The sequence below is a fragment of the Telopea speciosissima genome, chromosome 7, assembly GCF_018873765.1.
Source record: "Telopea speciosissima isolate NSW1024214 ecotype Mountain lineage chromosome 7, Tspe_v1, whole genome shotgun sequence".
Classification (NCBI taxonomy): domain Eukaryota; kingdom Viridiplantae; phylum Streptophyta; class Magnoliopsida; order Proteales; family Proteaceae; genus Telopea; species Telopea speciosissima.
The window spans coordinates 31,400,212-31,428,076 of NC_057922.1; the positions used below are offsets into that span (position 1 = coordinate 31,400,212).

The 27,865-nt window shown below is 38.8% G+C and overlaps 3 protein-coding genes and 1 long non-coding RNA gene across 4 annotated transcripts in view; 1 reads left to right on the forward strand and 3 right to left on the reverse strand.

Annotated features, from left to right (window-relative positions):
* The window catches only part of LOC122669998, a 95,668-nt gene that overhangs the window by 30,250 nt on the left and 37,553 nt on the right, over nucleotides 1–27,865 (reverse strand). The window lies entirely within an intron of this gene.
* LOC122669997 lies at nucleotides 1,821–4,738 on the reverse strand. The gene is made up of 2 exons (XM_043866925.1): nucleotides 2,435–4,738; nucleotides 1,821–2,324 (listed from the first exon to the last, which is right to left on the reverse strand). The coding sequence occupies exons 1-2, from the start codon at nucleotides 4,577–4,579 to the stop codon at nucleotides 1,893–1,895; spliced, it is 2,577 nt and encodes an 858-aa protein (XP_043722860.1). The 5' UTR covers nucleotides 4,580–4,738; the 3' UTR covers nucleotides 1,821–1,892.
* LOC122670005 lies at nucleotides 12,224–17,261 on the forward strand. The gene is made up of 2 exons (XR_006334120.1): nucleotides 12,224–12,285; nucleotides 17,144–17,261. It is a non-coding gene; the product is annotated as an uncharacterized LOC122670005 (long non-coding RNA).
* Nucleotides 17,415–20,028, reverse strand: LOC122668451. Its single transcript, XM_043865015.1, has 2 exons — nucleotides 17,953–20,028; nucleotides 17,415–17,843 (listed from the first exon to the last, which is right to left on the reverse strand). The coding sequence occupies exons 1-2, from the start codon at nucleotides 20,026–20,028 to the stop codon at nucleotides 17,415–17,417; spliced, it is 2,505 nt and encodes an 834-aa protein (XP_043720950.1).

Here is a 27,865-nt window from a genome sequence, read left to right on the forward strand (position 1 = left end):
CCAAACCACGTATATTTTGTGTTGTGTGTGTGGAACTGTGCATTTGTTTATATTGGTATTTGAAGTGTGTAGGCTACAGGATGGGTGTACACACCTAGTAGAGCTTTGGAGTCTGGCTGAGGTGTGTACACGACTGTATGATTACTATTCAGGTTCTACCAGTAGCTACCAATATCATTGGGAAGAATTTTGAAAAAAATTATATCACTGATTCACCCCCCCCCCTCTCAGTGATAGCCAGGAAATAACAAAATAAGTTCACATTCATGGTGAGGCACATGTCTATGACCACTAATCTATATTTTGTGGTTAAGCTCTCCCATGATATAACCTTACAGTCTTTACATAACTCGTTTCTGTTTCTTTTCTGGCCCAAAAACAGAAATTACTATGCGTTACCAAATGCATTTTTTTTTTCTTCAAAAAATTTGGCCCGGTAACAAAAATACAAAAAGACAATTAAACATGACCCTAAAATAGAAGTATTATATGCATATATATTCATTAAGGAATGAGGAAACCCTTGGGCCATAACATCCTATGGTGTCTTGCTCTTCGAGGCCATTGATCGAAGCCTGTTGGATCCATTGTTAGTTTAGGTCCACTTTGTTGTTGGAGCTAACGTTTGGTTTAGTCCCACTTTATTGGTCCAAGCCCGTCGTCCAAGCTCTCTATCCTGCTTCGTAAGCCCTATCTCTTGTGTCCTAGAAAATGCAACACAATGACAATTAGGGTGACCCTCTATAGCCCCTTATTTAATCATGTAGAATTGATGTGGAAAAAGCTGCCTGAGCTTCTGCAATTTGGATTTTGGTGTTTCAAGATGCGTTCAAGAAACGAAAGCAAAGGGATTGCAAGAAAGAATACAAGAAGCATTGGAGATGGAATGCAAAAAACTAGAAGTTTGGATGAACTCTCAGGATTTGGCTAATTGGTTTTTGATAAGGATAACAAAGTTTGTTAGCCTTGGGAATTTAGGTCCCACATGACCTGTTAGTTGTCACCATGTAGGTGAACTAAGAATTTGTTACCTTACTTTTTTGCCCCTCGTCGTATTTCCAAAAATTATTTGATAACCTCTGCAATCTATCATGGCCATTTGCTGTAGTCTTCAATTTAAGGAAGCCAACCATGTGTTTAGCATCCAATCAGAGGTGAACTGCAGAAAATTCCTACTGCTGCTCTGCTTCCTTTAGACCCTTTCTCATGGAAATCAGGAAATGGCTTTGAGTTGGATAACTAAGGAAGGCATCAGCAATTTGCTCCTCCTGCAGCTGACATAAAACTTCCATTGTTGCTCTTAATAATCCATCCCATGGCTGCAGACTTTGATTTGAAGTCAGAGAGGTTTCGTCCAGATTGGAACCCAGCTTGCATTTGAGCCAGAGTTACCCCTAATCTCTGAAACAAACCATTTGCTGAACTGCAAACTAGTTTAAACAAATTAGAAAGACACAATTGGCAATTTTTAAGTTGGAAGACAATTGGTAGATTGTGAACCATGTAAATCAATCCAATTAATAAATTATTTTACTATACACGAATCCAGTTCCAAGCAAGAAACAACCAAATTCTCTGTACTGAAACAAGTTTGTCCCTCAGAGCTTTATTGTATTCACTACAAATCTCTTTCAACTTCAAGAGTTAAGAATTACTGTCCCAGAAATTATTCACTTTGATTCACACAATATGAAATGAAGCCTGACAAGGTAGCCCAAAAATAACTCTGCAGTGAAGCCACACACTAACCTCCTTGAAGTTGCTACCAATATCAACTGCTATAACTAATAAAAAAAATAAAAAAAATCTCTGCAACATTACTGTCACAACATTAATCTTATGTAGGGAAACAAATTGTTGGATTTGCAGAGTGATCAGCATAATTCCATATTTCATCTATCTGCTGCCAGCAACTCGAGTGCATTGTCGACTAGTGAGTGAATTGCTATGTTGTGCCGGCTAAGTCCAACAATTCCAGAGAAAATGTTAAAGCTTTCGATCTCTGATGTGGTCTCTCTCAGAATCTCAAGCAACTCCCCCATTCCAAGACCCTTGAAAATTCGAACGGTGGCTTTATTGTTTGTCATCATTGAATTGGCTAGCTCAATCGCAAACCTCCTCATTCTTGGAACCTTGGTTGATGGGTATTGGTAAAATGCCAAAATTTCTAGGAGTTTCCCTGCTAATATGTCCTCTCCAATTCGAGTCCGTTTAAACATGGTATTTACTTCTTGAGGAGTCATGAATCTGAACACCTGTGTTGCGAGACCGAGCATTACTTCTTGTAGTTTTTCTTCTTTTTCAGACATTATCGCCTTCAGCACCTGTTAATTAAGTTAAAAAAAGAACCCGAAGCACTAGTTAGAATGATTCTTACTTGGACTCTAAAATGCAAGATGAAATTGGTTCATGGATGATAAAATGAGAAACTTACTGTGGGTGCAGCAGCAGAGACTTCCTTTAATTGTTCTGAACAATCTTTGCCAGCGAATTTGCACAAATGCCTTAAAATTCTGGCTGAATTGATGCGAAGCGCTTGTACTTCGAGTGCCCTCACGAGCTCTGTTAGTACCTTCTGATTCAATATCCTAGAGCAGTTCTTATCACTTTCCAGTGCAAGCATTGCAATTGTCTCCCCTGCTGCATCTCTCACACGATTCTGATCTTCGGAATTTGGATCTTGGAAGAAAATCCGGAACAATTCTTTAATGATTCCACCTGTGCTTCCAATCCTCTCTCTTGCCTCAATATCAAAGGCCAAACTAGTTAAAATCTCGATTCCTATAAGTTGAAGCTTTGGGAACTTCTCACCATACTTGAGAATTTCTCTGATATTGCTTACTGTGAAAACAATCTCCACAATCTCTTGCCTCAGATGCTTGCCCACAGAACCAGATGTTCCTGCAAGCAATTTCAGCGCTTGCAGTGATCGTTTCACTGCCAATATCCTATTATCTGTGTCATGGCTGTTCTTGAGCATCTGCTCTCCGGTATGTGTGAAGTCAATAAGTTTGAGCAGAAGGCCTCTGGTGTTACCAATCTTCTCACAATTATCGTGATCTCGTGCAAGCTTCTTGAGAATGGTGAGACCCAATTGGCTAAAGACAGAAAACTCATAATTTTCTTTATCGAAAACGATCTGTCTCTCCCCGAGTTCATCAAATACTCCATCAGAGCTACGTTCAGTGTAGAGCAAAGATGAAATAGATTCCATTGCACCAGAAATCCCTGCAACTCGAAGTGCGTTCTGCTTTTTCCCAGCTAGCATGGACAAAATCTCTGCAGCTGCTCGCCTAATCTCTGCTTCTGGTGGGTTCTTCCAGTTCAAAATCTCTACCAATCTTTCAATAACCGATGTAGATGTGCCAATCTTCTGTAGAGTATCATTAGAGAATTTGGAATTGTTGGAGAATTTCTGAAGAATTTGAGCCCCAATTAGCTGCTCATCGTTGGATTGGGAGGCCAAAAGCTCTGTAGCAAAAGTAACCAAATCCAGCTTTAAGCCATCAAAGATGCTTCCATTAACACATTCGGAATAGGCATCATAGAAGAACCTTTTGATGGAAATCATGCCGGAGTCTCCTAATCCACACTCCTCGTTCACCTTCTCCAGCAATTTACGAGACGTAATCGTCCATTCCCAGTAGAATTTCCCCAACAGAGACAAGAAAGCTTCGGCCACAGCCAACCCATAAAAGATATTCAGGGCAGATCTCAGGTTCGTAGTTTCTGGGGTTCGTTGAATTGCATCACCATGGGTCAATTGAACGAGCCTCGTTACTGAAAGCGTTACACAAGCTAAGGCTGATAAAAACTGCAACCAATAGAACAACTTACTGATGTTCTTAGATAGAAAAATCCAACCAACAATTGGAAGCAGAGGAACCTCTGATGATTTCCATGTTCGTCTTGATGGATGGTTTGTTCTTTTCTCATTGAAATTCTCTTCGAGTTCTCGGCCATATGTACGAGTTAATTGTTTGCTGGTTTTTGCCACCATTGTCTTCTCTTTCGATGATTCTCCTCTTTGGGATTCAGAATTTGATACATTAATTCTTCTTAAAGCTCGAACAATCAAATTGGAGCTCGATTTCAATAATTTGAAACTATGAACGCTGGCATCTGCAATCGTCCATGTAGATTGGTGTTGCCATTCAAGCTCATGACTGCGGCTGAAGATTCTAGCACCTTCAATTAAGAGTATGATAGTGACGAACCAGAAGTCAATTCTGGTTTGTACAATAGCATAACCACCGAGAAGAACAACAGTTGCCCAGATGAATCCCAGAGCTCCTAACCCAGTAGCCATTTTCTCGAGAAGTGCAAGTTGAAGAGCAAATAGAGTCAGCTTCTGCTCTGGTGCATTGAGAGTTGGTTTTGATGAAGAAGCAGCTTCTCCTGGGCTTGGTGTAATTTCATCACCATTTTCTAGAGGTTCAAATATGGTGTTGATTCCACCAGAACCCCTAGTAGTCTTCAACTTGATTCCATCAGGACCAAAATTAGTGTTTAACTTGTTACCAATCTGCACCCGTATGATCCCATCACCTTCTGAGGATTGTGGACTATTTTGATCCATATTGCCAAGCCAGGATTTTCAAGTTCAATTCGAAACTGCCAAATGAAAGCTTTTGGGTTCAAATGAATCAATGAAGATTGTGGTGTAGGAAATAGAACAGTAGAAGTTGCAGGAGAATTTGTTGGAATGTGCTGTGAATTGAGTGAAATTGCTAAACCTTTATGCAGTACAGAAGAGAGAAAAAACCCAAGAGGAAGAGTAACATTAACTGGTTCCTCTCTCTGTCAATTCTTGTGTTCTAAGTTTCTGGTGTGGGTGATCTTGTTGTGTAGTTCAATAGATTAGTCAAAGTCAACCTTTTCTTGCTTTGTTTGCCCTTCATGCCTTGTTGTTTCTTCCCTGTTTTATTGTGTTTGCTTTCACGCATAATGTTACTTGCCTTATTCAAATTCTAGAACAAAACCCATATCAACCTTAAAAAAAAAAATTTTTTAAAAAGGGATGGGTGAGAAAAAGATATAGGACCTAGTCTTCCTTAGTTTATCAAAAAAAAAAAAAAAAAAAAAAAACCCTAGTCTTCCTTCATCTATAGTGAAGAGAGAATCTTTTAATCCAGTTCTGGTGTTTGGATGAGACTCTTGAAATGTCGGTGAAGAAAAACTTTCGTCAAAAGAATATGATTGGTTAAAAATATTTGTTTGATAAAACCTAGATTGTCAAATAAGCACAAGTAGTAGTAATTTTGAAATGGCTAATGTTTTCTTTCATATGTGGAGAAGGAAGAAGATTTCCTCTATGGGTGAAGTGACTCGGTGATTTGACTCTTGGGTAATCAAATCCCTTCTAGGTTTTAATATGTTTCCCAAAATACCCTCCGGTATCTTCTGTGTGCATCTGAATCTATCTCGGGGAATATTCTCATTCACCGTTACTGAAGGAAAACTTGGTCTTTTTTTTTATATTTGTCTTGCGAACTTTATAATTTGGGTTTGGTTTTCAATTTTTCATACACGAATGTGGACCATCCTTCATTCAGTGGGAACAGAAATAGTATTACATAATCTCACATTATTTATATATTATGGTTGAAGTGAACCTTGTATGTTCACATAATCTTTTACCTTATAATTTATTAAGGATGGGTTCTCTTCCTTCAAAAATAATAGCACTAAATGAAAAAGGCATGTAATAAAATAAGGATAAGCCTGTCCTTTCTTAGAGCTTAGAATGTGTATTCTAAGAGTTAACCTTCCATATGAGAATCATTGTGAAGCATAAAAGCATGAGGGTATCAAAACACAAGAAGTTTTTATGGTGTGAAGAGCATTTCTCATGAAATTTAAGGTAATTTCAAGATTATTTTTAGTTGCCATTACGATCCATGTTTGTAGCTACAACAAAAATTAGGAGGATTTTTAATTTTTTTTTTATGAAAACTAGGGGATTTTTTTCTTAAAAATAAAAAGAGAAAAAGATTCATGTCAGGCTACGTGGGGTCTATCCCAAACACAGAGGGGCGGCAATGATGGCTCCACCCCCCCCCCATGAAATACGAAAATCTCACCCATATAGATACCCTCGGATTTGCTCTCATTGGCCTCCATGTCGGTGTAGGGGCATACAGCTTGGTAGATCCCCCACGCAAATAAAAAATAGGACTATATAATAAGGTAGGCTGTGAAAGGTTCCCATTTTCTTTGAAAAAGATGGAGGTGTGGGGAATGGATGGAGATCCTCTCCAACACACTAGCACGCCCAATGTGCGTTCGACAGCTGGGCAGCACCGGGTGTGCACCCCAAGTTCTGCCCAGCTGTTTAATGTGCATTGGGTGCACAGGCGTATTGGAATGGATTAGGCGATGAGAATTGAGAAACTATTATCAACATATGAGTCTAGTGGGGGTAAAAGGAATGCTACAGCATACGTGGTCATGTGGCTCCTGCATCTAGACACATGAATTAATGAAAGTACCGCCCTATCTCCTACGGAATCAAATATCTCTTCTATGTTGATGCCTTATATGCACTCTCATTTGCCCGAGCTGGTGCAGGCACTACACAACCAAAAAATGATCTCTTGCCCCTTTTTTGTTTAAAGAAATCCAAGTATTTTGGTTCAGGGGTAATGTGACTGTTAAAAAAACAGAAGCTTCCTCAGTGCCAAGGATTCAGATCCTCTCCCTCGAGGGTGCCTCTCCAGCATGCATCCGAAGGCTGGGTTGGCATGATGCGTATCGAGATAGGTGCCGGGATGTGCATCATGCCAGCCCAGTCGTGGGATGCTCTGGAGAGGCATCCGCGTGGAAGAGAATCTGATTCCCAACACCAACGGGTGCGGACAGACATAATTAATTAAAGGAAAACAAATCCACACGCTATTACGTTCTTTCTGTTGTTCTTTATTGTGTCTCCTAAGTTGTGTTGAATCATGTAGCAAAATAATGCTTAAAAAACTCATTTAAAATTGGACTAACTCGAATTAGAATTGAAAATGCAAATAAAATAATGCTTAAAATACTTATTTAAAAATGGACTAACTAGAATTAGAATTGAAAATGCGAATATCTAGAAATGTGATTGACTGAATTTTGGCTTTGAAATACGACAAGTTATAAGAAGAATTTTTTTTTCTCCCTTCAAAAAATAAGAGGGAAATGTAGGAATTTGTTTAAGGGTATGAAATGGTGTGATTTCGGTTAAGTGGTATGATTGTGTCAAATACTCAGATGTAGAAATCAAAATCAAATCCTTTATTAAATAGTTTCATGTAATGAAAAATCTAATTGTTTATCAAACGGATATACGGTTTCTAAACTATTTCATAGAAAATGATGCACACATAAAACTACTCTATAGAAAAAATTAAGCAATTATTTAATGGGAAAAAGAACATTGCCCGATAATGCTCCATATGCCCTCTTCACATGGGACAATGAAATGACCACCCTGCCCTACCCCTTGGCTTTGGATGCTTGTGTGTCCACTCCAATTGACCCCCATGCTATCGTAGGTGCCATGCAGCTCGACACCAAACCCCTTCCCTTATTTAATATATGGGAAGCAGTTTTCTGTACGGGAGTGTGGCCTATGCCAATATTCTCATGTGTCCATCTCTCTCCTCCTTAAAACAAGGGGGTAGAGGTGTCTTTTCACATGGGTAGGAGAGAGATAGACTCATGGGAGTGCTGGCGTAGGCCACACTTCCGGACAGAGAACTTTTTCCCTTAATATATATACCTACTCTTCAAGAAAAAAGCATAAACAATTATTTAAGGGTCCTTTCAGCCAACACTATGCCTAGTGAAGTATAACATTTTACTGTTTGTCACTTGGTTGTACATGGGTTAGTATTAAGCGTGTTAAACGGTTTAATTCTATTCGATTAAGCATGCTTAGAGCTAAAAACCCAAACCAAACCATTTAAGTAAGCATTTCAAAGACGAAACCTGAACCGTTTACCAAACAGTTTTGGTTGAAACAATTTAAATAGTTTTTTTTAGGTTTTTTGTAATGTTTTGTTTTGGATCTATGTAGCCGACCCTATTAAGTTAGGATAAGGCTGAGTTTGTTGTTGTTGTTAGGTTTTTTTGTAACGTTTTATTCAAACAATTTATTTCCTTTTTAATTTTAATTCAAATTGATGTAAATATAATATTGAATTGAATTATTTATTCTTGTATGTTTTATTTTAATAATTGTACGGTTATACCCATTTATATGTTTTTAATAATTGTAAGATTATAATAGTTTATTATAATTTATAACCATGATTAACTTAATTTTCTGTGTGCACATTAATCGTTTTATATGGTTACTTAAATGTTTTACTATTAATTTAAATAGTTCGGTTTGGTTTAAATTGTCTGACTAAAAAGTCTCAATTTTGAAATCAAAACTAAACTATTTTTTTAACAGTTTTGATTTAAATGGATCGGTTCAGTTTCGGTAAAAATAGTTTTGATTGGTTTTGACACCCTTAGTTAGTCCATGTGATAATGATCCCATATACATCTCGATGGCCAAATTTCCATCCAAATAATCCAAAGAAAGTTGCTCAAACTATGATTTGAAGTTTTGATAAAATTACCAAAATGCCATCAAACGGAGATGAATATAAAATATAAAATAACATCTTCTGTAACTTTAGCTACTTCCTCTACTCATTTTAAGTTGAAAAAATTGTGCCAATGAGATGATTGTTTGGTTCTCTATCACATAGAAAAACCCATGTAATGTCATGTGACAAATAGTGAAGTGTTATACTTCACTAGCCATAGTGACGGGGAAGAAAACTCATTATTAGCTTACTAATCCTTTTGAATTTTGAATAAATTCTTTTAAAAAATATATAAACAATTTCATCAATATAATGATGGCGCCACGCCATGAGAATGCTAAAGATTCAAGAATGTGTTATTTATTTAATATATAAATCAAAATTTAATCAATATTAATTGATTTAATTTTTAAGCCAAACTGAAACCATTTAATTAAACAATCTTCATGTTTTTTAAATCAAAACTGAAGCATTTATTAAACGGTTTTGTAGCTCCATCATAAATAGCTCGATTCGATTTAAATTTGGTTTTGGCACCTTTATATTGGATACATGATTTCAAATATAATTATTAGATCACTTTACCAGTGTTATGGTCCGTCATAAAAATAAAATCGTCTAAAAATAAATTTTTTTAAAACATTGATGCCAAAGGCCCATAACCATTCATTATAAGGTGATAAGAATTTTAAAACCATGGCTAATCCGAGTATTTTAGTTTGGAGGTACCATTGACCCTGAGAAAGAGAGAAAATTCCTGAGGACCACTGGTTAAACAAACATAAAAAAAGGAAAAAGGAAAGAGTATTCTATCCGGAAAAACATGACCACTCAGAGCCAATGAGAATGCACAAAAAAACATCAACAGTGATGAGATTTCTGCCTTCCTTCCATCAGCACGACTCTTTTTCTGTTTTGTTCCCTCAACGTCTTTTAAGGATCATATCGTACGGAATCAAACAATGACCTCCGCTTCTTGCGTGCCAACTTGGCCCAGTGGTCCAAATCTAAGACCCCCATCATCCATGACTTCCTCATCTTCTTCTTCCTCTCAATTTAATTCATTCCCAGAGGAAGAGAGAGAGAGAGTCTATTATTCATTAGTTGCGATCCGAAGATTGAAAGACTGGATGGGTTGGGTGCATTGTAGTTAGTGGCTCAGCACTACTCCCTGATTGCAATTGGGTTTCCATCAAGCAACTTGATTAAAAAATACTGGGGTACAATTGGATTAATGTTTCAACATACAAGGGTAAAAAGTACAATACAAAGTATATACAAGAACCTCTTTTTTTATTTTTTTTGATGAGAAAAGAAAACAAATTACAACTAGGCAAAAGATACAGAGATGTAGTTCCTTGTTTGAGCATTTTTAGCGAGGTTATAAGCCACCGCAAAATAGAAAGGATCCCCCTTAGTACTAAATGTAATGTCTTGCCCTATGGTACTTATATACACAAATTCCTTGAGAAATGGCCAAGGCCAAGGAGTATGCGTTGGAGTTGGAAGAGACTCGATAATCTGTTGATTGGAGTACCACACTTCTTTCACCTTCATCCCTAGACTGGACGTATACTGGAGACCTGTCTGAATACTAACTAATTCTGGTTCCATATGACGAGACGAATTAAAACTCCCTGCAGCAAGCAAAGCAAAATTGCCATCTAAAAAAATATATATATAAGACCATCTTTTTACTAGGGTGAAACAAGTAACATTTAAAGTAAATTTTACGAGAAGATTTTACATTCAATATTTTACAAAGAAACAAACAGGGCCTTAAGGCGGTTCGATCTGGTAACCCAAAATATCTCTGCAGTGAAGCTACACTAAACCTCCCAGAAATTACTAACTCACATCAACTACAACAACTTTATACTTGGTCAACTTGCCCAAAATCTTTGTGCAACATTACTGCCACAACATTAAAAGCTTGGTCAGCTAGCCCCATCTCAAGTTTCCACAACATATGAGCAGACTGAGGCAGCGTTTGGTATGCATTAAGCCTTGCCATATCATTCTCATACCTTCTTATCTCATACAAACCTCAGTACTGTCACTGACATAGTAGTTGCCACCCTGAAGAAAATCTCATTTATGTTTCTTTCCACTCTCCTCATCATCTCATCCTCTGTTGAGCCCAACTTGCTTGAATTCTTGCTGATATTGAGAAATTGTCTCTGAGTTTGTTCACTGCCCACGAGAACCAAACTAGCCCAAATCCAACTTCATTATTCAAGAGCTTTGATGCACAGAAGGAAACCCACCCACCTATGACCTTCAGATGACTGAGACAATTAATAGCAGCAAGACCATTTTCAGAAATTCCAGGCAAGAACTGATTTAAGAGTCCTGGTAATTTAGGCCCTGATTTCCTGAGTGACAGGATCACAGTCTTCCCTTGCCTCTTCTTCAGAAGGCTCTCATATGCATGGGAAGTAGTTCTTCCTATAAAGATCCCTTCCTTTCCTTGTGGTGATGACTTTTTGTTAGAAATAGGATTCTAGACAATCGGTATACGACTTGACAGAATCTGCTTGTATATATATATATATATATATATATATATATATATATATATATCCGAATGAAATATGAAATAAATACAGAAATAAAACAACTTACAGTACCACGATGATTGTCTTCTTGTTTCTTTCAAAGTAGCAAACAGCAACACAAGTGGAGTGATACAAAGAGTACTTTCCTTAAGGTGTTGAACGCCCCTATACGTGCAGATCCGGGTTGACCTTGGCGTTCTACCTCCAAGATAAAACCACTTCAATCACTATTGGCAGCACCCAAAAGTGATTACAATACAGAGTATCCGAAGGTATTTACTCAGCAATCAGGAAGGAAGAAGAAGAAAAAAACAATACAAACAGAATGCAGAGCCCTCTACACATAGGTATGTGTACATACCATGTCCCTACGTATGGGTGCATGTATATGCATGTGTCTATACGTACAACAATGCATGTGCATGATGCTTATTCGGATAAGGGTGCATGTATCTCTTTTACCATCTTTGACCAAAAATAATATATAGAGCATACCCATATACCCGCTCCGCCTCGACCACAACCACGGCCCAACCCGGCGCGCTCCGGACCCCAACCTCACACATGGGATAAGGGAGACTTCCCTTAGAACCCTATGTCCCTTGTAAGCTACATGAACTCTTATTAGCTCACCATTCCACTTGTCCGTAAGCAATGTGGGACTATACTTGAAGAGGTTCTCAAGCATTTCCAAGTTTCCTTATAGGTTTACACAAGAGGTCCATGGTTCAAGTCACCATACACACAAACACACAAGTGTTCTAAATAAACCAAAAGTGGAGGGAATGGGTTTTTTCATATTTGAAACTTTAACATTTCAAAAAGACATTTCAAAAGTAATCTTTGAAAAACACTTTTGAAAACACAAATTCCAACACTTTTGCTTATTGTTCTCAGGGTTGGGAATGTTGAAAGAATTTTCGAAGTGGAAACAAAAACAGCAAGAATGAAACACTAATGCTGGAAACAAAAACATGTTGCAACAGACACAAACATATTGGCTGAGTGCAGGACAAAGCTCAGACCTAAATCCAATCAATATGTTTCACATGTTACAACATATAACAATGGGGAGGCTGGAAGGAGCTCAATTGGTTTATTCAATTTCATTCTTCAATTTTTGAAACTTCTTATGTATATGTTTGTGTATGGTTCTGTAAAGGAAAAGTGATAAGTGATCCTATGTGTCATTGTGTATAGTGTGCTATGTACTCTAGTTAGTTACATGTCACATCACTGTCTATCTAAAGCTCTAATAGCTTCTATTACTTGTATTATAAATACACCTAAGGTCAATAAAGTGAAACTGAGTTCAAAATTTCTTTATGGTATTAGAGCATCTTTTTACTCTTGCGAGTTTTCTTTCTTTGTGCTTTAATAGCTTCTGAACTCACTAGTTCGCCCTCTGTTATTGCCTCCACCTCCTTATCTTCTTCTTTGATTTCTCTGAATGTCCACCCTTCCCTACCACTTAAACTCTCCTCCACGAACCCTGCTATGGTGAGCTCAGTTCTTGCCTTTGCTGTGAGGCCATGACTTGCTTGGCTACATCGATGGGAGTTTTCCCCAACCTTCGGATCCTACTCTCTCTGCTCTGTGGGAGCATCAAGATCAGCTGATCCTTAGCTGGTTAATCTCCTCTCTTTCTAAGGAAACTTTGCCACATGTGATCTACGCCAAGACATCTCTTGATGCCTGGATTACTCTAAATCGCATCTTTGCGCCAAGTTCTTGATCTAGGGTTATGGATCTTAAAGATCGACTTCTTCGTGTGCAGAAAGGTACTTCGTCTGTTGCTGAGTTCTTGATTGTTGTGCGCTCGGTTGTTGATGCCCTTGCCACCATTGACAATCCCATTTTTTATGAGGATCTTGTCTTGGCTGTTCTTTGTGGCCTTGGTGATGACTACCATGACTTTGCGATGTCGATTCACATACGCGCTGAGCCAATTTCCTTTCTGGATTTTTCTGGTTTGCTGTTAAGCCAAGAATTGTATCTTTCGGCATCATCCACTGCCACTATGAGTGGAATCTTGATGGCCAATGTCTCTGCTACTTGCGGCTCTGATCGATCTCGCTCTTCCCGTTCTCGGAATAGCAACAATCGATGATCATCAAACTGGAATCAAGGAAGGCCTCAGTATTCTAATCGTCGGTATTCTCAGGATTCTAATCGTCGCTACTCTCAGAATCTTGATCGTTCTTCTGGTTCTGGTTATCATAGTGGTGGCTCCTATGGTTCTGGCTATTCCAGTGGTGGTGGCTCCTCTAGTTCTGGCTTCCGTGGTGGTGGTGGAAACTTTGACTATCCTACTCAACCATCGTCTCCCCCTGGTCAGCCGAATGCCTCTCCATCCTTTATGAACTCACCATATGATTCCTGTCAAATTTGTCGTCTGGAGGGGCACACTGCATCTCAGAGTCCCCAACGTTTTAACCACGCATTCTTGGGTAATTCTTTCTGTGCTTCTGCTATTTCTTCTTCCTTTTCTCGCCCTGGCCTGTGGATTCTTGATAGTAGCTCTCATAACCACATCACTATAGATTTATCAAATCTTGCCCTTTGTGAGCCATACTCTGGCTCAGAACATGTGGTAGTAGGTAATGGTAGCTCCCTACCCATTTCCTTTGTTGGTTCTGCTACTCTGCTCTCTTTTGGTCATCGATTTCTTTTATCTACTATTTTGTGTGTTCCTGGCATTCATTGTAATCTTTTGTCCATCTCACATTTTGCATCTGATAATAATGTCTATTTTGATTTCTGTTCTTCTTCCTTTTTCCATCAAGGACACTCAGACGCACCAAATCCTGTGTCAAGGCCGGAGTGAGAATGGCCTGTATCTTCTTCCTCTTACTACGCCTTGTTCGACTGTATACACTACTACTACTCCATCAATAACAAATTGGCATCGTCACGTCGGTCACCCATCCTTGTCTTGGGTCTGTAATGTGCTCTCTACAATACTGGCTGCACCATCTCAGGGTATTCCTGCTACTTGTGATGCCTGTCGTTGTTCACAAAGTCATAAATTGCCATTTGTTGCTTCTTCTTCTGTTAGTATAGCTCCTCTAGAGCTCATTCATAGTAACCTTTGGGGTCCAGCTCCTGTTTCATCCTTTGATGGCTTTCGCTATTACTTAGTCTTCATTGATGATTTTAGTAAGTACTATTGGCAATATCCACTTAAACATAAATTGGACTCTCTTACTATTTTCATTCATTTTAAATCATTAGTTGAGAACTATTTTGGTTGCTCTATCAAATCCTTTCAGTCCGATGGGGGTGGGGAGTTCCTGAAACTCAAACAATTTCTGGCAGCCAGTGGCATCTCTCATCGTTTTTCCTGCCCTCATACTCAGGAGCAAAATGGAGTGGCTGAGAGAAAGCACCGCCACATAGTCAAGTGTGGCCTCACTCTTCTTTTTCAGGCACACTTGCCTGATGTGTTTTGGTCCGCAGCCTTCCAGACTGCGATCTATCTTATAAATCGGGTCCTCTATCCCTTCTGGGTAACATCTCCCCCTTCCAATCTCTCTTCCATTCTATTCCAAACTATGCCATGCTACTTGTGTTCGGTTGCTTGTGCCATCCGTGGCTTAGGCCTTAGGCCAAGGACAAGCTTCAGCCTAGGTCCCGACCATGTGTCTTCCTGGGCTACTCCCTCACTCATAAGGGCTATCACTGTTATGATCCTTCCACAAGGCGGATCTACATCTCTAGGCATGTGATTTTCGATGAAAATACAGTCCCTTATGCTTCTTTGCCCTCCTCTAGTTCTCCATCTCTTCCATTCTCTTCTTGGTTTCCTTCCTCTGTTCCTTCTTTACTTCCTTGTTCTTCCTCTGTTTCTCCTGCATCCCCTAGGCCTGGTCCTACACCACCACTGTTAGCTATGCCTATTCCTGCCGGTGGGATACATGTTACTGCGGGCAACCCACCTGGCTGTATTAATGCATTGAGTAGTAATGCTTTGGATATGCTTGCTTCCTGTGCCCACATAGGCCTGCTGGTGTCAATAATGCCCCATATGGGCCTACTAATGTTGCCACTGCCCCACATGGGCCTACTCCCTCCGGTAATGCCCCTCATGGGCCTGCTTGTGTTGATATTGCCCCAAATGGGCCTACATCTCTTAATCAGCCTGATCCTCTAAGTGCCCGTATCACCAATGGCCCCAATGGGCCTACCCGTATGCTCACCAGATCCCAAACTGGGTCCCTTAAGCCCAAGCCTACGAGACTCAATCTCCACGCTTCCACGCCTAACGATTCCAATGTTCCGACATGTTACTCACAGGCTACGCATTTATCACATTGGCGCGTGGCCATGCATGATGAGTTTAATGCCTTAATTAAATATGGCACCTGAGTGCTAGTACCTGCTACTCAAGCAAAGAATATAATTGGCTGCAAATGGGTCTTTCAGGTCAAACGTAATCTTGATGGGTCAATTGAACGCTATAAGGCTCGTTTAGTCGCGAAGGGCTTTCATCAACGTCGCGAAGGGCTTTCATCAACGTCCGGGTTTGATTTTGAGGAGACCTTCAGTCCAGTAGTAAAGCCCACGACGATACGAATTATCTTGTCTCTTGCCATCTCTTTAGATTGGCTGATCCGACAATTGGATGTCTCAAACACCTTTTTACATGGCGACTTAACTGAGACTGTGTTTATGTCTCAACCACTTGGCTTCATCGATGCATCCTATCCGGATTATGTCTACCACTTACGGAAATCCATTTATGGCCTCAAACAGGCCCCTCGAGCATGGTACACAAAGTTGAGCTCGTTCATTGTCTCTCACGGATTTGTGGCATCTCGTACTGATACTTCCCTATTTATTTATCACTCACAAGGTGTTGTGCTATATTTTCTTATTTACATTGATGATATACTCATTACGGGGAATAGTACGACTACAATTGATAGTCTCTATCGGGCTCTATCCGGCTCTTTTGCACTGAAGAACCTTGGTACTCTAACATACTTTCTTGGGATTGAGGCCCACCGTATCTCAACTGGACTACTATTCACCCAACAATAGTATATTTCTGATCTGCTCACCAAGACCCAGATGGCTAATGCCAAGCCAATTTCAACTCCAGTGGCTATCGGGTCGTCTCTCTCTTTGTCCATGGGTGATCCTCTCCCTGATGGTACTGTGTATCGTCAAACCGTGGGGGCCTTACAATACTTGGTTGCCACGCGACCCGAAATTGGCTATGCTGTCAGCAAGGTAGCTCAATTTGTGCATGCGCCAACTGATATTCATTGGTCAGCTTTCAAGCGTATCCTACGATACTTGAAGGGTACTACCACTATGGGCTTATTCTTTGCTCGTGCAACGTCCCTTTCCTTAACCGCATACTTTGACGCTGATTGGGCCAGTTGTCTTGACAACCGGCACTCCACTACCGGTTTCAGCATTTTCCTAGGCCCTCATCTTATCTCCTGGGGTTCCCGGAAGCAACGGACTGTGTCTCGTTCCTCTACAGAAGCGGAATATCGGGCTTTGGCATCCACTACCACCGAGCTTGTTTGGCTTCGGTCTTTACTTGGTGAACTTGGTGTCTTTCTTCCTCATGCGCCTGTTTTATTCTGTGACAACATTGGGGCTACCTACATGACTGCCAATCTAGTGTTTCATTCCTGCACAAAACATATAGCGATCGTCTTTCATTTTGTGCTGGATCTTGTGGCTTCCAAACAGTTACAGGTTCGCTACGTCTCCACTGTTGAGCAAACGGCTGATATACTCACCAAGGGTTTGAGTGGTGCACGATTTTTGTTTCTTTGAGCCAAGCTTGCTGTCTCCGACCCGCTGCGCTTGAAGGGGTGTGTAAAGGAATAGTGATCAGTGATCCTATCTGTCATCGTGTATAGTGTGCTATGTACTCTAGTTAGTTACACATCACATCTCTATCGATCTAAAGCTCTAATAGCTCTTGTTACTTGTATTATAAATACACCTAAGGTCAATAAAGTGAAACTGGGTTCAGAATTTCTTTAGGTTCAATTGGAGATATTTGTCCTTCCAAATCTTGCAATAACCTTGCATCTAGAGGATGCATAATGTATCTTATGCATTAAGATAAAACCTTACAATATAATGGTTGGAACCTTGTAATGTTATTACAACAAAGAATCAATTAAAATTTTCTTTTCTTTTAACAAAAGATGCAGATTGAAACGAATGTACAAAAACAAATTGAAACATATATACAACTTATTTATGGAAACGAATTGTTGGATTTGCAAAGTGAGCAACATAATTCAACATTTCATCCATCTGTTGCCAGCAAGTCAAGTGCGTGGTCAACAAGTGAGTGAATTGGTATGTTGTGCCGACTAAGTCCAATGGTTCCAGAGAAAATGTTAAAGCTTTCGATCTCTGATGTGGTCTCTCTTAGAATCTCAAGCTCCTCCTCCATTCTACGATCTCTGAAAGTTCCAATCGTTGCTCTGTTGTTTCTCATCATTAAAATTGCTAGCTCAATCGCAAATCTCCTCATTCTAGGAACCTTCGACGATGGGTATTGGAACATTTTCAAAATATCTAAGAGTTTCTCTGATAATTTGGTCTCGTCAATTCCAGTCTGATCAAACGTGAAACTTGCTTCTTCAGGAGTCATGATTCCGAACACCTGTGTCGCGAGCCCGAGCATTACTTCTTGTGGTTTGTTCTCTTCTGACATTATTGCCTTCAACACCTGTTAATTAGATTAAAAAAGATTTCAAAGCACTTGTTAGAATGATTCTTACTAGACTCTAAAATGCAAGATGAAATTGGTTCATGGATGATAAAAATGAGGAACTTACTGTGGGTGCAGCAGCAGAGACTACCCTTAATTGTTCAAAACAATCTTCACCAGCGAATTTACACAAATGCCTTAAAATTCTGGCTGAATTAATGCGAAGCTCTTCAACTTCGAGTGCCCTCACGAGATTTGTTAGTGCCTTCTGATTCAATATCCTAAAGCAGTTCTTATCACTCTCCAGTGCAAGCATTGCAATTGCCTCCCCTGCTGCATCCCTCACATGATTATGTTCTTCGGAATTTGGCCCTTCGAAGAAAAGCCGGAACAATTCTTTAATGATTCCGCCTGTGCTCCCAATCCTCTCTCTTGCCTCAATGTCGAAGGCCAAACTAGTTAAGATCTTGATTCCCAAATGTTGAAGTTTTGGGAACTTCTCACCAAACCTGAGAATTTTTCTGATGTTGCTTACTGTGAAAACAATCTCCACAATCTCTTGCCTTAGACGCTTGCCCACAGTACCAGATGTTCTTGTGAGCAACTTCAACACTTGCAGGGATCGTTTCACTGCCAATATCCTATAATCTGTGTCAGTGCTGTTCTTGAGCACCTCCTCTACGGTATGTGTGAAGTCAACAATTTTGAGCAGAAGGCCTCTTGTGTTACCGATCTTCTCACAATTATCGTGGTCGCCTGCAAGTTTCTTGAGAATGGTGAGACCCAATTGGCTAAAGGTAGAAAACTCATAATTTTCTTGATCAAAAACCAACACTTTCTCCCCAATTTCATCAAATACACCGTTGGAGCTACGTTGAGCGTAAATCAAAGATGATATAGATTCCATTGCACCAGAAATCCCTGCAACTCGAAGAGAGTTTTGCCTTTTTCCAGCTAGTATGGACAAAATCTGTGCAGCTGCTCGCCTGATCTCTGCTTCTTGTGGGTTCTTCCAGTTCAACATCTCTATCAATCTTTCAATAACCGATGTAGATGTGCCAATCTTCTGCAGTGTATCACCAGAGAATTGGGGATTATTCGAGAACTTCTGAAGAATTCCAGCCCCAATTAGCTGCTCCTCCCTGGATTGGGAGGCCAAAAGCTCCATACCAAAAGAAACTAAATCCAGCTTTAAGCCATCAAAGATGCTTTTATTAATACATTCCGCATAGGCATCATAGAAGAACCTTTTGAGAGAAATCATTCCAATATCGCACTCCTTGTCCACCTTTTCCAGCAGTTTCCGATGTGTTATCGTCCATTCCCAATAGGCTTTCCCTAACAGAGACAAGAAAGCTTCGGCCAAGGCCAACCCATAAAAGATATCCAGAGCAGCTCTCTCGTTCGTAGCTTTGTCGCTTGTTGGAATTGCGTTACCATGGCTCAACTTAACGAGCCCCATTACTGAAAGCGCCATACAAGCTAAGGCAGATAAAAATTGAAGCCAATAGAATAACTTACTGATGTTCTTAGATAGAAAAATCCAACCTATTAATGGAAACAGGGGAACCTCTGATGATTTCCATGTACGTCTTGACGGATTGCTGATTCTGTCCTCTTTGATCTTCTCTTTGAGTTCTCGGCCACCACTTAACTGTTTTCTAGGTCTTGCCTCGTTGGGTTTTCTGCTTTCGATTACAGGATCAGAAATTGACCCGCTAATTCCTCTTATGATTCGAACAATCAAATTGGAGCTTGATTTCAGTGATTCGAAACTATGAAGGCCGGCATCTGCAATCGTCCATGTAGACTGGTGTTGCCATTCAAGCTCATGACTGCGGCTGAAGATTCTGGCGGCTTCAATTAAGAGTATGACGGTGATGAACCAGAAATCAATTTTGGATAGTATAATGGCATAACCACCAAGAAGAATAACGGTTGCCCAGATGAATCCCATAGCTCCTAACGCAGTGGCCAATTTCTCGAGAAGTGCAAGTTGAAGAGCGAATAGAGTTATCTCCTTCTCTGGTGCATTGACATTTGGTTTTGACGGAGAACCAGGGTCTACATTGCTGCTTTCTCTCTTTCCCAATGGATCACCATCTCTTGAAGGATCAAATATGGTGTCGCTTCCACCGGAGTCATCAATCTGTAGCCGTATGCTACCATCGCCTCCTGTGGATTGTGGACTAAGATGATCCATTTTGCCTGCCCAGGAATTTCAAGATCAACTTTGAACTGCGAAATGAAAACTTTTTGGGTTGAAATGAATCAATGAAGATTGTGATGTTGCAAATAGAAGGATATGCTGTGAATTGTGAGTGAAATTGCTAAACCTTTATGCTGTGCAGAAGAGAGACCAGATTGGTGGTGATTAGAAACAAGAGTAAGTGGATCCTGTCTGTGATTTCTTCAATCAAAATTTTATTGTCTGTTTCTTTCTTTTCTCTTGTATTTATACCTGCATCAGGGATTTAATCTCTCTCTCTGGAACTGTCAATTCTTGTCTTCCTGTGTGGTGCATCTTGTTGAGTATTTCAACAGTTTTGTCAAAGTCAAATGTTTTCCTGCTCTTGTTGCTTCTTCCTGTTTATTGTGTTTGCTTTCACGTATATGTTTCTTGACATCTTCAAATTCCTGTCTCCTCTAAAATAGGGTTTCCAAGAAAGTACCATGGGGTCAATGGGAGCATGCACAAAAGCATCAACAGGTGTGGGATTTTTATCTTTCATGGATGCACGCGATCATTTTTTTTTTTTTACACTCCTTGTATAGAGCCGCATTGCCTTTTTGGGTTTTTTCCCCCTTTTTTTTTTGGAACATTCTTATTAGTCTTAAAAGGGGGAAGGGGGGGTGGTGGGGGGAGGGCCGTTGCTTTTCTAGGTTTTTTTTTCTCTTTTTTTCTTGGAACATTCTTATTATTGTTAAAAAAGGGAAGGGGAGGACGTTGCCTTTTGTGGGTGAATTTTTTCCTTTTTCTTGGAACATTCTTATTAGCCTTTAAAAAAAAAATAAGGAGGGAGGAGGGAGGAGGGAGGAGGGGAATATAGGACCCAATCTTCCGACACCCCAATGGTTAGATTCTCTTCATTTGCGGTGAAAAACAAACTCTCACCAAAAAGATATGATGAGAATTACTATAATATCGTAACTCGTAACCGCTTCGTGAGCCTTCGTCAAATGGTGATATTAACATGGACAATTCCTATATTCGGTATTAAGTTTGTTCGAGTCAATGAGCTAGAACTTTGGACTGTTTCACTCCCATCACTTATTGACGAAGTCGAAACTATGCTCCCCTTTGGCACTCTGATGTCAACGATGCCCAAGGTGAATGAAGGAAAACTCTGTACTTCAGAAATTATTCATATATAACAATGAATTCTGATCAGTTTGGAGTTTGAAATGGTCAATAGAACTTAATGACCCAATCAATAAAAAAAAATATTTCATTGGAAATGCCTTTTTTTTTTAAGAAAAATAAAGTTTCCATAAATATTCTATCTCTCATCCATCTGGTTATCCATTAATAATAGAGAATTAGGTATACAAAATTTTCCAGTTCTAGTAAATTTTTTTTTTTTAATTTCTCTTGTCAATTTTATAATTTGGGTGTGATTTTCATTCACGACCGTGTATGCATACCACCATCCTTCATCCAATGGGGGTACAAAAATGGTTTTGTATAAGCTCACGTTTATGTAAATGTGATGGTTGAAGTGACAATTGTGTATATGTTCAGATAACCTTTCTCCTTATATTTTATTGAGGATAAGTTCTATTTCTTAAAAAAAAATTAATAGCATTACATAAAAAGACATGTGATGAAATAAGTATAGTCACATTCCTAGAATTTGGAACGTATATTCCAAGAGTAAACCTTTCATATGAGAATCATTGTGAAGCTAAAGAGCAAGAGGGTATCACGACACAATTAGTTTTTAGGGTTTGTTAAATTCGGATTTTGATATATTTGAACTTATTTGTATATTATAACACTTTGAATGGATTGAATCGTGTTAAATGGTCGTTCTCCTTAAGATTGTAGAGGCCCCTTATAGTGCAACCGAGTTTTTATCAATCAACTCCCAAGATAATTAAAATAGCCCTAAACTTTTTTTTTTCTGTCAAGAAATAGCCCTTATGATGGGAATTACTATAGTGCTATATCTGCTTCTTGAGCTTTCATCAATTGACAATATTAACATAGACATAATTTATATCGTGTAGTGTTGAATTTGTTGGAGGCATTCAGCTTGGACATTGTAGTCTTGAATTAGTTGAATGGTTAAAAACATTTGTTTAATGAAACTCGGAATGCCAAATTAGCAAAAATAGTAATAATTTAAAAAGAGAAGTAAAAATTCTTCTCCTTGGGTGAAGTGTCCCACTTATTGGATTGTTTCACTTCCATTTCTTATTGACGAATTCAAAACTATGCTCCTCTTTGGTAATCTGATGCTAACGATGCTCAAGGTGAATGAAAGAAAACTTGCATACTTTAGAAATTATCCATGTATAACAACGCATTCTAATAGTTTGGAGTTTGAAATGGTGAATAGAACATAATGACCCAATCACTAAAGAAAGGGGGAACATTCTCTGTGGGGGAGCGCAAGAGCCATGTGCACACGACGGCCAATGAGAACATGTGCTAGCATCTCGGGGGCATGATTTCTGCCTTTCATGGGGGGATGGGACGGTCATTTCGCACCCCCTCCCCCCAACCCAACCCAACCCAACCCACTGAGAACATTTTCCCTTAAAGGAAAATATCTTATTAGAAATGCGAAATAAAGATTTCATAGATAATAATCTCTCTCATCCACTTGGTTATCTATAAACAGAAAATTAGGAGATAATTTCAATGATGATATTTTGATTTGTTAAATAGTTGTCTATGTATTATTATTATTATTTTGACTGATAAATAGCGTATTTGCACGCTATGATAGATTGTGGTTGATGAATTACCTATCAACATTTGTTTTGATAGACATGGTTAAACTTAATTAATATTAGATGCAGAGATCCGAAAGAATGAGAAATGATTTCAAATTGGAAAGGCATATTGGTATTAAGTGTTCATGAAGGCTCGAGAGATTAGAATTTAGTTGCAACAAAATTCAGTTTGTTCCTTGATTTTACTAGGATAAACCCAGATTTTTGCTCCCGGACTTTTAAAGAGCAGCTGTATTAAAACACGTATTAAATATGTACCGTATTATTGCGGTACATGTTTTATTGCGTTACCTTTTTTAAAACATATTATTGCCGTATGGACAGATTAATTACCATACGTATCCGTTCCCGCATTATTGTCGTACCCGAACTTACAATGAACAATGTTTTGGCCGATACAACATCGACGTAACAGTGTCAATATTGTATCAGTGACACGTATTGTATTAATTGTTGTACATATCCGTTCCCCTTTTCCATACTGTGTCACCGATACAATATCAACATGGTATCACGATTGACTACTAGCAAAATCGTTACCCATTGCACGATACGATACCGATGCCTCAAATCATGATAATGCTCCAATAGCAAGAAGAGCATCATCTTTTTATGGATATGCAAATAAAGATTCAAAGAATACTCACCATAAGCCTTTCTCACATACTCATGTGGATCTTCTTTCCAAAGCTTTCGATCATTATCATTGAAGCACATAAGAGGTAAACTTATGTCAAACAAAAGAAAATTAAGTGATGGTTGCAAAAACTGGTAATAACTATTCTCGAATATACTATAACATATGGGGAGTGGGGAAGAAAAACGAGCAGAATGACTGAGCTTCTAAGAATATCCAAAAAACATATATATGGCATGCTTTTCCACTGTTAGAATAGCAACACAAAGATCACCTGGCAATTAGGGTTCAGGTGACCAACAAACCAACTAAACATATGGAGAGTGAAACATAATTGGTTCTTTTACCAAAAAAATAATAATAATAGGTTTGAAGCTTATAAAATGAATGGGTAATAATATTAATAATAAAACAATAATAATAATAATAATAATAATTGCAATAACTAATACAGTGAATAAGTTCATGTTTAACAAAAATAACATGGCTTAGTGTTAATGGCATAAGAGTTTGATATTCATTAATATCACAATCCTTAACTGCCCTTCAAACTCAATATAAGGGAACTTTAAATGCAAGGGTTAAGTTACGCTATTGCAACCATTAGGATGCGGGTTCCAATCATAGAAACAACTTCTTGAGAAGTAAGGGTAAGGCCGTGTACATTTTCCCCTCCCAAACCTTGCAGTAGTTCATAAAAAAAAAACCTTCCAGTAGTGGGAACCTTGCACATTGGGACATTCTCTTTTTTTTTAGATGCAAGGGCAAAAAGAGTAATTTTAAAACCCAACCTTCCCTATCCCAATCAGACTACCTCTCCCTACAAATCTAGATCTCCCCGGCCTTCTCTTTTTCTCTATGATTGACTTCTCATAAGATAGGTCTAGGACTATTGTATGGAGGTTTGAGTGGACAATTGCATGATCGACGGAATAACCAGATCTCCCCTTCTCTTTTTCTCTACGATTGACATCTCATCCTCCCTCTTTCTTCTCCAATGGCAGCTATGGCAACGATGGTATGAGTACCGCAGAGCGGGGGTCCATTCCGCCTTGCAGGTGGGTCCGAAGCTTATGGGGTCCCTTTGGGAATAAAGATTGGTTTATTATTAGAATTCATTATTAAAATAAGGGTTTGGGATCATGTCCTGTATTAAAATTAAAGAAGTCACCACCTAGGATTCGAGCCTAAGACCCAAAGGTGATAGCCCCATTCAGAGTGAGTGGAAAGGGCTACGTAATTCAATATGGTCTAGTTAGAGAGTTTGGGTAAGTGATCATGTTACGAGTGTGGGAATGTATTAGTACCCCATCTCACCCGGTTAAACCTGTCTTTCTACTAGATATTTGATTTTGAATATTCTCCTAAGATGAGGTATTCTATTCTAACATATAAGACTATATGATGCATCAAATATATGAAAAGAAATCAAACATGATATTTTAACAAATAAAAAGTTACTATTTACTCTAAAAATAAATTACTTTAATGGTCTACATTGTGCCAAAAGTAAAGAGAAAGATAAAAATATATACCTGCGAACGAAATTAATCAAAGTAAAGAAAATGCAAAAGTGTGAAATATGAGGTGTCTCACGGCTTAGGTGGACATGGATGATCAGTCTACCTCTCTCTTATCGGACAGAGTAATAGCTGTGTAAAACGGATTTCGCTACTCAGACTTTGGGCAAAGTACCGGTTGTAATAGGAATTTCGCTATTAACACTTCTGGCAGAACAACGGTTGAAAATAGAACTTTCGCTACTCAGACTTTGGGCAGAGTAACGGCTAGAAATGAGACTTTTGTTACTCGGACTTTGGGCAGAACAACGTCTTGAAATGAGACCAAATATGATCAAGAATAGTAAAAAAGTGGGATTTATTGGTGACTTGGGTCACAGACATGATAATGGGGGTGTAGGTCTTGAATGGAAATGGACAAGGCTTCAAAGAAAGCTCAAAATAGGGTTTTTGGGCATGAGAAAGGGGAGAAAAGCTTGGCTGAACATGCTTCCCGAAGTTGGAGAGCTCCCCCTCAAAAATGGGAGAGGGCACCCCTATTTATAAGGGTTCCTAGGCTTACGCGGTGATGCAACGATCTTGACTCAATTGTGATGCTGTGGTCACACTCTTGTGGTCTTGGGGGTTCTTTTTCAGGCTTTGTGTTCCTTTTGATACTTCATAAACCATTTTAGGGGTACAAGGGTAATATGGCTTGGGTGCAGAAGCAAGGGTCCTCCATAGGGGTGTCAATGGGTCGGGTTGGGCCGGGCCTGCCCTAAACCCTGACCCGACCCTAGAGGCCTTAACCCTGACCCTGACCCAACCCGGCTCTACCAGGGTCAAGAAACTCTCAACCCAGTCCCGACCCTGTCAGGGTCAGGTTGGCCCTGATTTATGGCACCATCCACGTGTCTCATTAGACCATGTTTCTGTAACATAGGATCTCAACCTGTGGGACAGTTAATAAATATGTTGAAAAAAATGGCGTGTGTATAGACTCTCTCTACAATTGTAACGGTGTCCCCTCAATAGGTCTGGAAGCTTATAGGAGCTACAACTAAATAACAATCATGTCAGTGACTCTTTTTATGGCCCTGATCAAAATAGTAGATGATCTATTCTTTTTATGGGTTCCCACTTCATGATGATGACAAAGCTAGTAGTTATCATGTGTCAACTGTCAACTTAAAAGTAAGAGAACCGAGGACATTAATTAAAAGAGGCTAATAGGGAGAACAATAATGAATAAGAAGAATAATCTACCTTTTCTTTTTGGTTTTTATATATATGTAATAATATATACTTATAATTAATATAGGGTCGGGTCGGGTCGGGCTTAGGGCGGGTTCGGGGCAGCCGGACTTTATTAACATTTCTAGTCCTCTTTGAGAGAGATACCGATATTTGTATGTGTCCTATTGTTGTCATCGTCGAAGGTGACAAAATTTAACGTCTACAAATGGCGGTGAAAGCAATGACAACAACAACGCTCAAACTTTTGCCTTGTCTCTCTATAGATAGGCTAGTTCTCCTCCACTTTCACCTTGGAACTTTCAACACATATAAGATTTGTTTATGTTTTAACTATAATTTCTCTATTTGTATCTGTTAATTTAGGTTCTTAAATGCTTCAACTAAAACTACCCAGTTGTTCTGTGGCCTATGCTATTGTAATTCCAATTGGCCGGTTATTCTTTTGTTGGTAGTTTGGTTCTATTGGTTAAGAACATGAATGCAATATTATGTAGCATGTGTGAGTTTTCTCTCTGATATATAAAATTATGTTATGCAGCTTGTAGCTTCGTGAGTGCCTCAAAACAATTATTCATGTTGACTACCCAAACCAATGGTCAACCTTCTACAGTGGGTGAAGCATAACTTACAACTAGAACTAGATGATCTGGTCTATCTGACTCAATATTGGACATTGTTTGTCCTGAGGATTCTTGCTAGGAAATATGAGTAAGTATTTTAAATCCACAGATTAGAGATAATCTTGAAACTCTTTTTGTTATTGTTTCTCTATTAGTAGTAATAGTTGTTTCCTACATGATTTAATGATATTCTCATTTAATTTGTAAAATTAAGTAGGATGTTTTATTGTGTATCGGTTTTTTTTTTTTTTTTTTTTTTTTTTGATGAAAGTGTAATCACACAAATCAGACACCAATCCCAAAAGGTTAACCGACTTTTATTTGTGTATCAGTTTTGCTAACATAAGTTATAAAATTTGGCAAAAATTTATTGCAATGCTGAATTACTGGATATGCAATGACTAAGTGCAGTTTCTTCAGTCTCTTAATTCTCATTGGGTTTTTTTATGTATATGTTAGAATTCTATTTAGAATAGAATTAATATTTCTATTATGGACTAATATTAAATAACCTCTCAGGCTAATTATATTATTGATAATTAAAGGGGTTATTGGGTTGTATTAGCAAATCAATCCTCAACTAGATGGAATTTGGAGTGAAATGGCAAGGTGATTTGGAATAGTGCTATTCCTCAACTTCATCTTCCTTTCTTCTAAATTGTGTATCATATGGCTTCCTATAACTGTCCCACTTCTGGACCTACTTGAATCCTCTTAAAATAAAAAAGGAAATTACATAAATGCCCCTTATAATTGATAAAGTTGTAAAAAAATTTCTCCGCATCATGGCCTGTTAAGAGGCTCTCTTTTGGGCCATAAGTGGTCTGAATTGGGTCTGTCTTGCTGGACCCTACAGCCTTGCTCTTTAGCTTCTTTTAATTGTTGGAAAAGTGTCCATCAAACCCGAATTTATATTTAAATAAATTAGATTATTTTATGCATAATATTTATTTAATGGGTTTTGGTTGTCCTTAAAATTTTTTTTTTCCTTTAAACGTTTTCGAGTAGGGAAACGGCTGGACACGCTATTCATCTGGTCGTCACAGTATATGCTTCTATCAATTG

Excerpts from the sequence above, each read along its gene's own strand:
- LOC122669997 (XM_043866925.1), bottom strand. The coding sequence starts at position 4,579 with ATGGATCAAAATAGTCCACAATCCTCAGAAGGTGATGGGATCATACGG. Across the intron at positions 2,325-2,434 it reads TCTCTGCTGCTGCACCCACA|GTGCTGAAGGCGATAATGTC; the intron begins GTAAGTTTCTCA and ends CTTAATTAACAG.
- LOC122668451 (XM_043865015.1), bottom strand. The coding sequence starts at position 20,028 with ATGGATCATCTTAGTCCACAATCCACAGGAGGCGATGGTAGCATACGG. Across the intron at positions 17,844-17,952 it reads TCTCTGCTGCTGCACCCACA|GTGTTGAAGGCAATAATGTC; the intron begins GTAAGTTCCTCA and ends TCTAATTAACAG.